Raw genomic sequence first — 15,320 nt, forward strand, 5'->3', positions numbered from 1 at the left:
GTTATTGATTGAATATCTGTAGTCTGCCTCTTTATCACGTGAGTTTCTGAAGAAGGGACCTTGGTATAGCTGGCTAGATCCGTGCTAAATTTAGTTCTGGACTGCTAAGCTAATTTCCCCATCCAATTAAAAGCAGTTCCAGTAACACCTGGCAACCCTGGATGTGAGTGACAGTTTTATCATAAAGTTTCCAGTGATTCCTAGAGAGGTAGCATGCCACTTCTGGGTTTTTTCCTTTCTCTGCCAGCCTCTGGAGTCTCAGCAGACAAGGCTTTCTGGGGATGAAATATCTCCTGCCTCCAGTGGGCACATGGCAACCCTATTTCTGGGGGGGAAAGCACCTTTCTTTATGTTCGGTTTACTTGGACTTTGTTTGCTCCCTTAATTTTGAGTCAAGGGCCGTTTCCCCCACATCTTAAAAACAGCACCTCACTCAGGGAATTCTGGTGACTTTTTGTGATTTCTGACATCACGAAAATGGAATCATCACTGCCTGCACCTGGGTGATGTCAGAAATTGCGCGAAGAAGCCACCAGTGTTCCATGAGTGGGGTGCTATTTTTAAGATGTAGGGAAATGGCGAAGGAGTGACAAATATCCTTTAAAGATGCATTTCTAAAACCTGCATGCGTGTGGCAGAAAAGAAAATAGGATCTCACAGGATTATGTATGAGGGACTGGCAAGTGAGAAATAAATGGTGCAAACTAGGCCTCTTCAATCTCAATCTATTTGTAAGTCAAAATGGATTTCTGCTTTGCAGCTGAAATTCATGATAGCTAAATGAAGAGAAAGAGGTGGCTGAGAAACTAGGCTTGAACACAGTCCTAGTTTCCAAGAAGTAACTTCTTGCCTTTCCTTTATATAGGCTGGATCTTTCACATATGGTATGGAATAAACATCATATTACAGGGATGCAGGCTAAAACAACAATCCTATATCGAGTTAGCCTCCTCCATGAGCAGTGAAACACATCTTCAAACCTTGTACTTCCCTGGCCTACATCCAAATGATTTATTTATTTATTTATTTAATCACATTTCTAGACCACCCTCCCCGTCAGACGGGCTCAGGGTGGTTTAACAACAGCTTAAAACAATAAAAACATTATAAAAACATTAAAACATTCTATCAAACAATTAAAATTGGCGGGTATAAAATATTAAAATACAGCATTGTCCTGCATGGGTGGTGGAAGGTCTTCAGTGGTATGGCCAGCAAGAGGACAGCCTAGCCCCCACCAAATGCCTGGTGGAACATCTCCATCTTGTAGGCCCGGCGGAAAGATAACAAATCCTGCCGGGCCCTAGTTTCCTCAGACAGAGTTCCACCAGGTCGGAGCCAGAACTGAGAAGGACCTGGCTCTGGTAGAGGCCAGGCAGACCTCCCTGGGGCCAGGGACCATCAGCAAGTTCTTAGTAGCTGATCGAAGTGACCTCCGGGGAACATATGGGGAGAGGCGGTCCCAAAGGTATGCTGGGCCCAGTCTGCATAGGGCTTTATAGGTCAACACCAAAACCTTGAACCGGACCCGGTACTCAACCGGTAACCAGTGCAGCTGACGGAGGATGGGTGTTATATGAGCCATGATTGGTGCTCTGGCAACCACCCGTGCAGCTGCATTCTGAACCAGTTGCAGTTTCCGGATCAAGCCCAAGGAAAGCCCTGCGTAGAGCGAGTTGCAGTAGTCTAATCTGGAGGTGACAGTTGCCTGGATCACTGTTGTAAGGTCATGGGTCGATAGGTAGGGGACAAGTTGTCGAGCCTGTCTTAGATAGAAGAAAGAGGATCTAACAACCGCTGCGACCTGTGCCTCCATAGACAAGGAAGCATCCAGGACCACCCCCAGGCTCCTCACTCTTGACACCGGCATAAGTGGTGCTCCGTCGAGAGCAGGGAGCTGGAGTTCCACAACCATGGACCCTAGACCCACATGCAGGACCTCCGTCTTCAAGGGATTCAATGTCAGCCGACTCTGCTTCAACCATCCAGTCACAGCTCCGAAGGCATGTTCCAGGACATCTGGGGCAGAGCCAGGCCGGCCATCCATCATCAGATACAGTTGGGTGTCATCTGCGTATTGCCCCCCCCCAGTCGGAATAAATAGACAGACACCAAGCTGGATCTAAGGGCCACTTTATTAACTTTATATAACTAAAACAAGCCAAACAGCGGCAAGGACCTAAAGCGGTACAGGTCAAGCCACGGGGTTCCCCATAGACCACCGCCCTGACCTGTCTGGGCGAGCCCCGAAGCCCCGGGTGGGACCCATCCACTGGATGGGGTGGACCCGGCCGGCCAGGCAATTTGGTCACCCCCCTTTAAGCTCCTGAACACCTCAGCCGTATAGCAGTGAGGGAAGGACTTGCAGGCTGGGGTTCCTGAAAGCAGCCTGCCTCTGCATCTGGCAGCCGTCAAAGCAGTACCAGCCCTCTAGGCAGGCCCCTCTTCCCATCAATAGGGAAGTGCCAAGGGTGCTCACCGGCCCGCACCCTACTCCAACTCAAACCAGCCAGGACAATACCAACAGGCCCCACCCTTGGTCAATCACCTCATCCCAAAAATTGGTGCAAGGTAGGCGAAAAAAAACCCTTTTCCAGCACCAATATAGAAAGGGGGGGGGAGAGAAAAATTCCTACCTGGCCCTGAACACAGCAGCTGGCTAATCCTACACCAACACAGGGAGAGGAGGGTGGGCCGAGCGACTTACAGCACTGAGGCTGGGAAGGGCAGAGCAGCCGGATACAGCTCTTGCTCCGCCCTCCCAGCCATTCCATATTTGGAGACGGGGGATGGTGCTGTCTCCATCCTCCGAAGAGGCAATCAATGGCCCCTGGCTCAGCTGCTTTGCAGCACACCAGGAAAGGGCCGCATTGATGGCACCCAAGTCCGATGATTAGCTACTGCTGACATGGATGTGAAAATTAACAACATAACATAGGGCATGAGTACATTTTAGCATACACTATGGACACAAAGGAAGAAGATTTAAAACATGGGGCTACTGCCAAAAATGGCATCCTTGTATCATCTGTGTATAGCCCCTCAGTTGTGATTTCCGTTCCTGATATATTACTTTACAGGAATGCCAGAACTGGATGCAATAAGCAGACTCAACTGCATAAAGGAATTGAGCTAGGCATAGAACATGATGGTTAGTTAGTTCTCCCTATGCCTTTAAGGAAGATGTCTAACAGGAGTGAAACGCCCCAATGTGTTTGTGTAACTTACACTAATTCCATAACAGTTTTGCAGCCCATGTAAACAACTAGATTGCTTAAGTTAGGCTTGTAAAAGCCAGGCATGTGGTACAAACTAGGGCTGAGCCACACATTGTTTTTTGAACCTTTTTTGTTTTAAAATGGGAGGGCACAGGGAAGAAAGTCTCCTGATATCATGCCCTACACAGCTTTTCACAATGGCCTAGCTGAGTGGTTCTGACAGCAGCAGAGATAACCTCCCCCACTTTTATCAAACTATTGTCTCCCCTTTTTTGAATGCACAAGACACTAGAGAGAGGGCAGAAAACACGGGGTTGATCTGAAGCCATGTTTCAAAAAAGGAAAAGAAATGGGATCCAGCAGAGCAAGAGAACAGTCTCCACTATGAGGGAGTTCAGGCATCCCCCTCATGCTCCAGTTCATGTACCTCCCCCCCCCCCCCGCAGTGGAATTACTGCTCTAAATCTGCAGCCTGTGAACAGGATAGCAAACCTTGCTGGGTGTAGGGGACAGTCTGGCTCAGCCTCAGACCTGGTGCTGGCTACTGCTTAACAGGATCCTGACTGAGCTGGTTTGCTTAAGAGCTGCTCATCTGCTCCAGTGGAGTAGTTCTTATTTTATTCTGGGCAGCAATAGATTTACATGCCACAGTGTAAATCCGAGAATTCAGTTACCCAGCTCCTCAGTGTACCACAAAAAAGGCTGTCAGGGATTTTTTCTCTAAGCCTTCTTTGGGCAGCAGAACATCTGCTTTTGGCTTAAATCCTTTTCCCTTTTCAGCTCCGAGACGCCTTCCTAGCTCATAACTGGATGCACTACAATCCACTCTGACTCTGGGTTTGGCAGAAGGAAGTCAAATAAAACATGTCACAGACACTTTGTGCAGGCAATGGGATATGAGAGCAGGACCACAGCTCGCCACCCACAGCTGCTGTGAGCTTGTCAATCTTTTTCCATCTATCCGGAAATCAAACTGTGATGTTGACAGGCCAGCTCTGATGTGGTACACTGGATTATGAAGAAAACCTGATGCTTTTGCTGGTAAGGAATGAGGGAAATGCTGAGATCATATTTTTGGAGAATAGTGAAATCATTACTAACAGCCTTGGCAAAAGATCCTTTTCTGCAGCAGAAAGAAAATTTAAGAAAAATAACAGCGTGCTTTCATTTCTGAGAAGCTATTGCCTTTATGAGCATGGCCCGGGTAGACATCAACTACTTGTTGAGAGTAAACATTGAGGCCAGTGTTTCTAATAACGAGATATAGATTGCATACACTGGGCTAGCGGAGTCATAAGAACATAAGAAGAACTCTGCTGGGTCAGACCAATAGTCTATCTAGTCCAGTATCCCGTTCCACACAGAAACAAACTAGTCTTCCAGGAAGACCAACAAAACAGGGCATAAAGGCCAAGGCCTTCCACTGATGCTGCCTCATAGCACTGGTGTTCAGAGGTTTACAGCCTCTGGATGTGAAGGTTCCCATTAGTCAAAATGGCTAATAGCTACTGATGGTCCTTTCCTCCATGAAGCTGTCTAATCAGCTCTTAAAGCGGCATCGCTACGCCCATGGGCAGCAAATTCCCAAAGTGGGCATCATTTCTCAAAGACCTCCTCTCTTACCTATGCAGCCCTGTCCTTGCTCAGACTTGGCAGGAGATGTGAGAGCATTACCTTTATGCATCTGTATTATGAAGTAGTACCTCCCTGGCTTCAAGACATCAAAAAGTATGAACTCCAGCACTTCTCTCAATAGACACATATAGGATGGCCAAAGGTGCTTCATAAATGCCTAAGATAAACATTATGTGCATATACAGTACATGCTCTAGCAGAACAACAACTAGAACAGTTTGTATTTTTTAGAAATTTATCAGAACAAACTCCTGTTGGGAAAAAGCAGCATCTCCCAAAGCACCATAGCCTCATCGTCTCTACATCTTCCACTGTCAGTTATTATCTCTCTTCCTCTCTATTTCTTTTACTGGACTCTCTTCTCTGCATTGATCTCCATCTGGTCTGTTGTTTGCAAGGCCTCTGGGCACAGGCATCTGTGGGCTGACTTCTTAACACATGTATACAGTTGGCCATGTCATGAACATACACAAAGTCAAATACTGGTTCATGGAACTTAGTATACATCAGTATAGTATGGCATCAGACTTACTTATTTAATATTTTATCTCCCACTGTGTCTTCCCCCCATTAAACAGAAGCTGAAAGTGGCATGGAAAAGTACGTATGAATAACCAAAAAAGAAATCACCCATAAGATATTTCTGCCACATGTGCACAGCTGCCCAAACTTCACCAAATTGTCCTCAGAAACCTCCCTTAACAGAAAGGCTTCCCAGTGTCTTTGAAATCCAAATGGATGGTCATATTGTATGGTCCATCTGATTCAGAAGCATTGAATTCTGAATAAAAGTCTTTCCTTGTGATCCTTGCATTAGAGACACCATGATATGAACCAGAGACACTCAGTATATATACAAGGGTTGTGCTGCTGCTACCAGGTTTTCCATAACATTAATCACATTTAGCAACCAACAACTTAAGATCGGAATTGTGCTGACCTCCTCTGACCTGGGCAGTGACTATGACCAGGCCAAGGTAGCAAAAAGGAGGCAGTGCCAGACTCGCAGCATGCAGCCTGGATCCAGAACAGGCCCCTGAGAGTAATACTTCATTGCAAGATCCTGGCCAAAGCCCAGCACAGCCTCAGGAGCCTCAGTCCCTTCCAGCAAGTGCAGCTGAGCCAGATTAACTCCTGGCTATTTAGGCTGAGGCTGCTGCATTGCTGGGTCAACAGGTCCTCTAGGTAGAAGCCTAGTGCACCAGCTTCTTGCCTCCAGCACCCGTGGAACCTCCAGTCAGCCAATCCTAAGGTCTTACTCCAGCAGAGACTAGACCAGGCATGCCTGCACAGTGAGGAGGGATATGTGCATCTTTTGCACTATAAATAAATAAATAAATACAATTCCGCAGCTAGGTAAATGATACAACCCATACAAATTCTGCAAATTAAAACACCCTGCAGAGACATGCTTATTTTGCATAATTTATTCTGTTTGTCATGTGGAGGAGCAAGTTGCTGCACAGGCCACAGAAGTTTCCCATCTAATCACTGGAAATATTGCTCTGCCAGCTTCTGAGATTTTCTCATGTTTTACCTTGTATAAAGTTGTTTTAATGTTATTTGTATACTGTTTTATCTGTTTTTAACTGTATTTATGTAATTTGAAATGTTGTACTCCGCCCTGAGCCTGCCTGGCAGTGAGGGCGGACTAAAAATATAATAATAATAATAATAATAATAATAATAATAATAATAATAATAATAATAATAATAATAATAATAATATACCACCTAAGCTGGGCATTGTCAGTCAGTGCACTGGCAAGAAATTTACTTTTATTATTTTTTTAAATGCTGAATTCTTGTATACCATGACCTCACAATCATGGCATACCTTAGACTTGCAATAGACCAATACTGAAAGGAGGGGGAAATTGCATGGAAATTTTGCCATGTGTTCTCATGGCTCCCAGCTTGCCTCCCCCTCCCCTCCCCCACCAGCAAGGTGATCAAGGCTGGGAGGAGGAAGGAGGGGGCAGGGGGTCCTTTGCCCTCACTGAGGGGCTGGCGTCCCTAGAAGATGACCAAGCTTGTGATAGGTTACAACGTTGCTGTCTCTCATGCATCAAGTAAAGCCTTCTCATCTGTTCACTAAAATTAAATTTGTCTTTCTGGTTATTTATGCTAGGTTCATCTCTGTAATGTTTGTGGATGTCTGCAGGGCTAGAGAAAAGAGCCAAACAAGAAATTAGGTAACCTGCAACATAAGTAGACCATTCTGAAACATAAGACAAAGGAAACTTTTTGTTTCTGGCATTGTTCTGGAGAAGTATTTACTTTCCTAACTCCACCGGGCATTATGAAACAAATAAACACTAGGGCTTGGCTTTGAAACAGAAGAGCTGCATGAGGCAGCTCCTACTGCAAAACTGAAGCAAGTAGCCCTGTGAACCAAATGGTGTTGTATTGACTGCCCTAGCTTGTTCTTGGCTGCAGGAGTGCAGACATTACAATTTGGGGAGGAGGGGAGAAAACCTGGTGAAAGCCTTCCAAGTGCCATGTGCGCTGATTTAACAAAACAAAGATCAAAGCCCTAAATCCAACTAAAACAATTGAAAACACTTACTTAAAAGCTTATATAAAAACAAATTTATTAGAGCTATCCAGAGAGCACCAATTAGAAGTCATACATTCAGTATGCATATTGCTAGAATTCTTCTGTCCTGAATGTATTTCTTCTAATTGGTGGTCTTAGAATGAACTTATTAGCTATAATTATTAAAATCCATCTCCCAAGATAACGGCTTATGTCCACATAGAAAAGCATTTGACTGAGCCTGCCTCACCCTATGTAGAAAGGTCTTTATTCTACAGAAGCATAAGAATGGCCTTTCTGATGTACAGGGATAAAATGGTTATTTAAAGTCCAGGGCTTTTTTTCTGTGGAAAGAGGTGGGGGAACATTTACCTGGGACAACTTCTGGGAGGAGGTGGCGTACCTCTCAATACATGCACATGTGCAGCGTGTGTGCACTCCCAGGACTGCATGATGATGTCACTTCCAGGAAGTGATATCATCATGCAGGCCCTAAATGGGCCCTAAATGGCCAGAACAGAAACAGCCCAGATCGGGGCTGAACTGGCCTGGAATGGGCCGCTGCTGGGTAGGGGAACCCTCCCCCACCTGGCACTGGCCTGATCCTGGCTGTTTCGGCCCCAATCCTGGCCAATTTGGCCCCGATCCTAATTTTGGCCCTAATTGGGGTTAAACTGGCCTGGAACTGGCTGCTGCCATGAAGGGGAACCCTAAATGGGCTCACAGCGGCCAAAATAGCACTAAAATGGCCCAGATTGGGGCTGAACCATCCTGGAACTGGCTGCTGCTGGGTGGGGGAACCCTCCCCGGCCCAGCACCAGCTTGAGCCTGGCTGTTTTGGCCCCAATCCGGGCTATATTAGCCATTTTAGGGCCCAAAATGGCCTGGATCAGGACCAAAACAGCAAGGATCGGGCTGGTGCTGGGCGGAGGAGGGTTTCCCCACCAAGCAGCAGCCAGTTTCAGGCTGGTTCAGCCCCGATCTGGGCCATTTCATTGCCGTTTTGGGCCCATTTAGGAGCTATCTTCAAAAGCCTGATTTATATCCCCTGTACATAAAAAGATTCCTGTTTTACCCAAATCCTAGTTTACTATAGTTGTATCTGCAACTCTCAATCCTAAATATCTTCTGTGAAGGAACAACGCTGCCAAGTATGAAAAGGACTGGACCTGGGCTTTTTCTATTTTTGTTTCTCTGTTGTGACATTAAACAAACACAGCATTGGCTATCTGAGGAAATTATTCAATGCAATGCAGCCCGTATAAGCCCGTATAAGCCATGGAACAATCAGCGTGGTAAAACTGTCCATGCATCCACACGATGCCTTGTGCAACTGCATTCTTTACTATTGAGGAAGCTTTTCTTGGACTATCCTGTACTAATAGTTTATGGAACTCATTCGGTTCACACAACAAGTCTTGTGTTTCAGGAGATGTTACATTGAATTTCATTCATAAAGAAGGCTGGAAGATTACAGCTGACTGGAGAAATTAGCCCATGAACTATCCTTTGTGAAGTGGGCCACAGAAACCTAATACCAAGTGGCTTTATCATAAGGCCTATGTCTCTTCAGATAGTCAGATAAATTAGGTGTATTGAATCCTTGACCTGAATCTCCCCTCAGATTAATCTCCTTGTCCATTCCTAACTCCTAAGGGAATGTGCTTTCCTGTATACTTGCCCTTCATTTTGCACCCCCTTCTGACAGTTACTCCCTTGCCAGTCCAAATAGACAATGAAATGGGATGGGGAATGGTAGGAGGGGGAGTTAAATATGTGTCTGACATCTAAGGCCTTGTGTAACCTCATGGCATTAGTGAGACTGATGGTTCTGTATTCATTCACCCTCCCCTTAGAAAAGAAAGGTCTGAATTTTAGAAAGTACAGACCCCATCTGGTAGGCTCTGAGATCCCCCCCCCCCCGCATCCTCATTTATCAAGCAAACTTCTTTCAGACTCAGTGGCCTGCAGACCACAAAGTCCCAGTTGTGCTATGTGGGGCTCATGGCGGGAAGAAAAATGCTACTATCCATCAGAGGCCTTGAGCAGTCAATTCATTTCCCTTTCCTGTCTCTAGTAACATGAGGTTAACTCTATCGTATGATTTCATGGGTGGCTGCGCAAGGCCTTAAATTGGTTATAAGAGAGTGATTGCCTCCAGCACTCCTGTTTCACACATTATTTTCCACTGTCCTTTCTCCTTCTCCTCTTTGGCACAGCTGAGGCCTAGCTGGATGCAACCATCCAATAAACTCCGTAGGACTTTGTCTCCTACATGCTGACTTTTTATCAGGTAAAATGGGAATGGCTACAGGCAGAAGAAAAGAATGGTCATATTTTAAAAAAAAGCCATAATTCCCTTCCCCCAACAATTAAAGCGCAATGGTGAAACTGGTGGTAAGTTTAATTCCTAACTTCTGATCCTCCCCATGCCAGTCAGCAAGCAAAAGTTAGAAATTCCAGGAGGAAAAGAAAATGTTGAGTAATGTACAGTGTAGGTGGCACACTCCATCATGTGGAGTACGCCACCTACGCTGCCATCACAATTTCTCTCATCTATCTTTTGTACTAAAAAGGATTAATAGAACATAAGAATAACTCTGCATGATCAGTCCAACAGTCCATCTAGCTCAATATCCTATTCCACACAGTGGCCAACCAGTTGCTCTGGAGGGCCAGCAAACTGGAGGGTAGAAAGGCCAGTGCCTTCCCTTGATATTGCCTCCTAGCATTTGTATTCAAAGGCCCTGCTGCCTCTAAGTGTGGAGGTTCCCTTTAGTCACCCTGGCTAGTAGCAATTGATAGACCTATCCTTCATAAACGTGTCTAATCCCCTTTTGCCCAGTTGATCATAGGAACTGAGCACGCTGAAATCATGGTATCGTTTAGGGACCCTATAAAATCCACGATATAATTGGCCGATCTGATTTCTATCTTATTCTAAAATGAGTTCGGGGGAAAAAATCCACCAACTTAGCAGGTACTCTAGAAATAGCGTGAGTTGGGATTTAAAACCTGACATCTGGAAAATGTAGAGTAACATGGCTAATGTCCCTGTAGGTTGAGTTCAGGCTGCTGATGCTGAATAATGTGTTAAAAACTGTCAAGATGTCAAAACCTCCTCTATACATTCTTACTTATTACAATCACCAAAGGTCACCCCATATGGAGTTGCTCCTTGACAACACAGAGACCTACAAGCATTCCTGGTGCAGGACAGGTGAAAAGCTTGAGCAAGGATCCCCTGTGCAGTTACTGAGACACCAAAGAGGGCAAGAAAAAATCATTAGCAGGAGAAGAAGGGAAATCTCATGGGGTCAGCTTTGTTCTTGGGTTATTTTGGTGGCCAGGGAATTCTCTGTTCTATACTGCCAGATCTCAGAGCCCTCAAAATGTAGTTTGTATATGCTACCATATATAATGGGAAATACTGCTAACCAGGGCTTTTTTTCTGGGAAAAGAGGTGGTGGAACTCAGTGGGTTGCCCTTGGAGAAAATGGTCACATGGCTGGTGGCCTCGCCCCCTGATCTCCAGACAGAGGGGAGTTTAGATTGTCCTCCACGCACGGAGTGCAATCTAAACTCCCCTCTGTCTGGAGATCAGGGGGCGGGGCCACCAGCCATGTGACCATTTTCAAGAGGTTCCGGAACTCCGTTCCACCGCGTTCCTGCTGAAAAAAAGCCCTGTTGCTAACTTTCAAAATATATTCTCAATGCGATTTACTGGTTTCAAGAAGCATTTTCTCTCCCACTCCCCTCAGGGGTATCTTGGCTGCCATTCCTAAATATAAGTTGCAATCTTGCACCTAATTATGCATGAGGGGGGAACCATCTTTAGACTTTTCAGACTGAGAATTCTTTAAGAAATCAAAGTGTACTTACTCCTTGTTCCTACATCTCAGGGGTCCAACACATTGTTTGTATCCATGCAGTGTCAAAAAACATGACATCACACTTGTCCAGGGTCAGCAGCTCAGCCCCCGGACTTGCCGGGAGGCAGCAGTTCAACCGCCCTGGCCGGCAAACAGAGCCAGAACCTGCCTGTGCCAGGGGGAACGGGTGAAGTTCCAAAGCCTCAGAAGGCTAGAGGGGGCAAGGGGAGGCCAGCTAGTCCCACCCTCCAGGGAGAGGACAGGAGGCTAGGCAAGGCAGAGGAAGGGGGCAAGGACAGTGGGATTAGGGACCCAGCAGCTGCCCAAACAGAGCTCTTACCTGGCAGAGAGGAGAAGCAGCCACAGCAGCCCAGAGCCATGCCCCAGCCTCCACCTCAGCCTGAAGACAGCAACCTGGCTCAGGAGATGCTCAGAACCAAGCCCCTCCAGGTGAAGCTGCTGAAGGCATTCTGTGGGAAGAGCTGGGCAGCCAGCCAAGGGGCCACAGCTGGGCCTACCTTCAGTAATCAACTCAGCCAGAGAGGCCTGGCAGCCAGCCTACATGACGCAGCTGTTGCTGATCCAGGCAGAACAGCCAGCTACCCCAACTGCAGCAGCTTGAGACAGCCCGGGCCAACGCTGGAAGGCCAGGGAGGGGTGTGGCCTGGCAGGCAGGACCTGCAAGGAGGGCGGGGCGGTGAAAGAAGGCTCTATAAAGGCTGGCTGGGGAGAGCTCTGAGGTGGTGGGTGTGAGTAAGGAGTGATGGTGTGGAGGTGGAGCGGAGCAGTGCGAGAACGGAGGCGGTGATGGCGGAGGTCGCAGAGGGTGAGCAGACCAGGTTGAGCAGGCCAGCGAATGGACTGAGAGGGAGTCTGGGTGAGGAATACCGCCCCTCCTTCCACAGAGCAGGGTCCTGCAGCATCCCTGGCACCCCTCTGACATCAGGACCGGCCCAGCCGGCGTCCCGCCCAGCGGCAGTGATAGCTAGCGCTGACAACACTAACTTTACAGTGATATCAATGTAGCATTTTGGTTGAAATTTTGGCATAGTTGTTTAGAATATGAATATTAGTCAGATGTAATTTGCAAGATATTTGCTCTTCATTGCCTTCTGACATTTGCTACTCTAAACAGGAAATTGGCTGGGCAGAAGAATGAAAGATGGGTTTTCTGGTGTGGCCATTTCCCCACTGCTCCATAGCGAATGCAGTTCCTCCACTGTTTCCTGTGAACCAGGCTCTGCTGTCCTCTGCTACTGTTATGCTACTAACACTTCCCCTGTCCAAGCCGAGTCTAAAGTCTTACATCCTCCTCTCTTGGTTTTGCCCAACTAAAGTAAAAAAGCATCAAACAGCAATGCTGCATTTTAGTTTTCTGAGCAGCCACTAGACATGAGGCACAGTGAGAAAGAACTCTGGAACATCAAACAGTCTCGGTGAGACATCAGGTTTTTCAAACTGGAATATCACAAAAGCATTTTGCAGTGAATCTTAAAATGTTAGCCACAGACTATTTGGCGAGCCCACCAACTTCAGCAGTGCAAGAGAGTGCTCAGATTTCTGCCCCCCCCCCCAAACAGTACTGTTTGTCCATTTCACTCTTACATCAGGATCTTCCCATATAGATTACACACCTTCATCAGTTTTCTCTTTTCTGTCTGCTTTTACCTGCGCAGGAGCAACTTGGGGTGATTCTTGTTCTCTAGATTCTTCTCAATCAGGTCAGACAGCAACTGCTTCAGGACATCGGTAGCATATTCTAGCTTTCCCTGCAGACCTGTCATGATGAGGGAAGCCACATTGCCACGGTCACGCATCGAGAAGCTCCGCTGCATCTCCAAGGTCCGAATGAAAGTCAGCAGGAAGACCTTGTTGTTGATCAGCTGGGCAAAGAGCTTCAAGGCCTTTTCGACATTTTGCTGCCCATTACCTTGAACCTATATGAACAGGAGAATGTTCTTAAGAATCAAGTTAAAGAGCTGCTGTACCCTATTCCCAGCCTTCCTTGGGTTTTCCAGAGGCTTAGAGCATGGAAATAGAGAGTACATTATATGATGTGGCCCTTGTGTGTTCCAGAGTAAAACAAGTGGCACAATAATTGTGCTTCAGTTGCAGAGGTGATATTCCTTAGGGCATATTAATTACTAATTTAGGCTATTGTTTTCTTGTGAAGCAACAGTCAAAAGAAATCCAGGCTTTTCTACTAGTCCTGGTTGATAGTAATTCTTTACAAGTCAAAATGATAAAGCACTGTTTGTAATTCTTTACTAAAACTTTCAATGACTTTGTTCACCTTGCTCACGTTACAAAACTAAGCAGCTGTGTAATTGGCAGCACATTCATCACCAGTATAACTTTTTTGGGCAAGGTAAGTAGCAAGCATCAATATTTGCTTGGGTAGTGAGCCCAATTTGTCTGTGATATAAGAAGGGAATGCAAGAACCGATCCCTTAGGGCCAAACTAGACGTGCTTGTTTTTAAAGAGTTGGGTCCAGGTATCCATATTGCCACACAGCCGCTGCAGGGAATGGATTTTAAAAAGTAAAGGAGAGCTCATCTTGCCTCAGAACGCTACACGGCCCCCTCCAGCTGTTTTCCAAGACCAAAACAGTGCTGGTGGGAAGTTATTTACTCATGTTTTGCTTCTCCACATACACAGAATACACCACGTGGAGCAGCAAAAATGGATAAATAATTCTCCCTACACTATTTCAGCATGAGAAAATGGCTAGGAGCCATTCCTTCCCTTGATACAGCATTCTTAGCCCAGCTGGGATTTCCTTTATTTTTAAACAGCCATTCCCCTCAGCTGCTGTGCAGCTGCAGGGAATCTGGACCCTTCTCTTAAAAAACCCACATGTCTAGTTTGGCTCTTAAAGGCACACTTACACAAGTTAATCCCAATGGGAGACTCTGCATGTAAACTGATAATTGAAATACTGCTTATTTTGCAAGGCAGAAAAGTTTTGTGTAGAAGAAAACTTCATCTGAATTACATTCATTTTAAAATATAAAATGACTGTTAAGCTTCTTGCCCTTACGGGTCTTGCAAAGTAGAAAACTCCAGCAAAGTAGAAAACTTCCTTTCCTGTCTAAAATATCCCAGAGTCTGTATCTTTAAAATGCAACCACAGCATAAATGAAACCCATTCATTTCTATGCATTTAAAATGGCAACTTTTTTTACACTATGGCAGTATAATTATTTTCTTGAATGGTGGTGCAAACTCCTGCATAGAAAAATGCTAAGACACGCTCTCTCTCTCTGTCTCCATGCTGGCAGAGATAAGATTTGTGGGAATATGGGTCTCCCTGCCCCTACAAACCTGCATGTTGCCCTCACTCATGATCTTCCAGAATTTTGTGAAGATCTTTTTGGGGATAAAGGAAGGCATTTGAAAGTGGGTATACTTCTCTCTCTAACACAAGTTGGTTTATTCTTTTACTTGAGAGCATAAATGCTTCCATGGCCCCGCCACCACTCTGAAGCAAGGCGTTCAGTGGCTGCATGATGTACGATTTGTCCAATCCTCTTTCTTTTCAAGGGGTAAGGACTGCACAAATCTTGTGCTTGTACAGATGCATCACACGATTACACTGATGGTATGGTGGAACTATGTGAGCATTCATGCTCTCCTAACAGGTGCACCAGGGGCCTATTTTAATGCGGCTGAAGAGATCTCACACACAAAAGCATCACCAAGGAGAGGACAAGATGCAGAAAACTTGGCAAGCCTCCTTGTTTCCCTTGCGGCAGCAGAGTGCAATTTCTCAAAGCACCTCCCTTCTCTTCAGTTTCCTTTTCATAGGAAGGGAATTAAAGGAACCTTGAAATGGTAACATATACAGCTGCTTTGCCGCTGGACTTGCAGGCCTCGTCATAGGACTTTAACAACTGGGGTTGGAGGAGATGACAAGGCAGCAGCCACAGAGGAAATCAAGAGGAAGCAAACTGTGTGTAAAAGAGATAAAACAGAATGCCTTTGTTATAATGAACTTCGGTGTTCATTGTGCTTAGCCTAGCACTTCTAATAAGATTCAGTGTGGGAGGCAGAAA

General features: G+C 46.0%; 1 protein-coding gene across 1 annotated transcript in view; it reads right to left on the bottom strand.

The window, feature by feature from the left end:
- Positions 1-15,320, bottom strand: part of PLXNA2 (plexin A2) — a 546,864-nt gene that overhangs the window by 58,058 nt on the left and 473,486 nt on the right. The window contains exon 21 of the mRNA XM_054980080.1: positions 12,933-13,201. Within this exon, the coding sequence (XP_054836055.1) occupies positions 12,933-13,201 (269 nt within the window). The remainder of the gene's footprint in view (positions 1-12,932; positions 13,202-15,320) is intronic.

Source organism: Eublepharis macularius, chromosome 5 (assembly GCF_028583425.1).
Source record: "Eublepharis macularius isolate TG4126 chromosome 5, MPM_Emac_v1.0, whole genome shotgun sequence".
In the NCBI taxonomy this organism is placed as follows: Eukaryota; Metazoa; Chordata; class Lepidosauria; order Squamata; family Eublepharidae; genus Eublepharis; species Eublepharis macularius.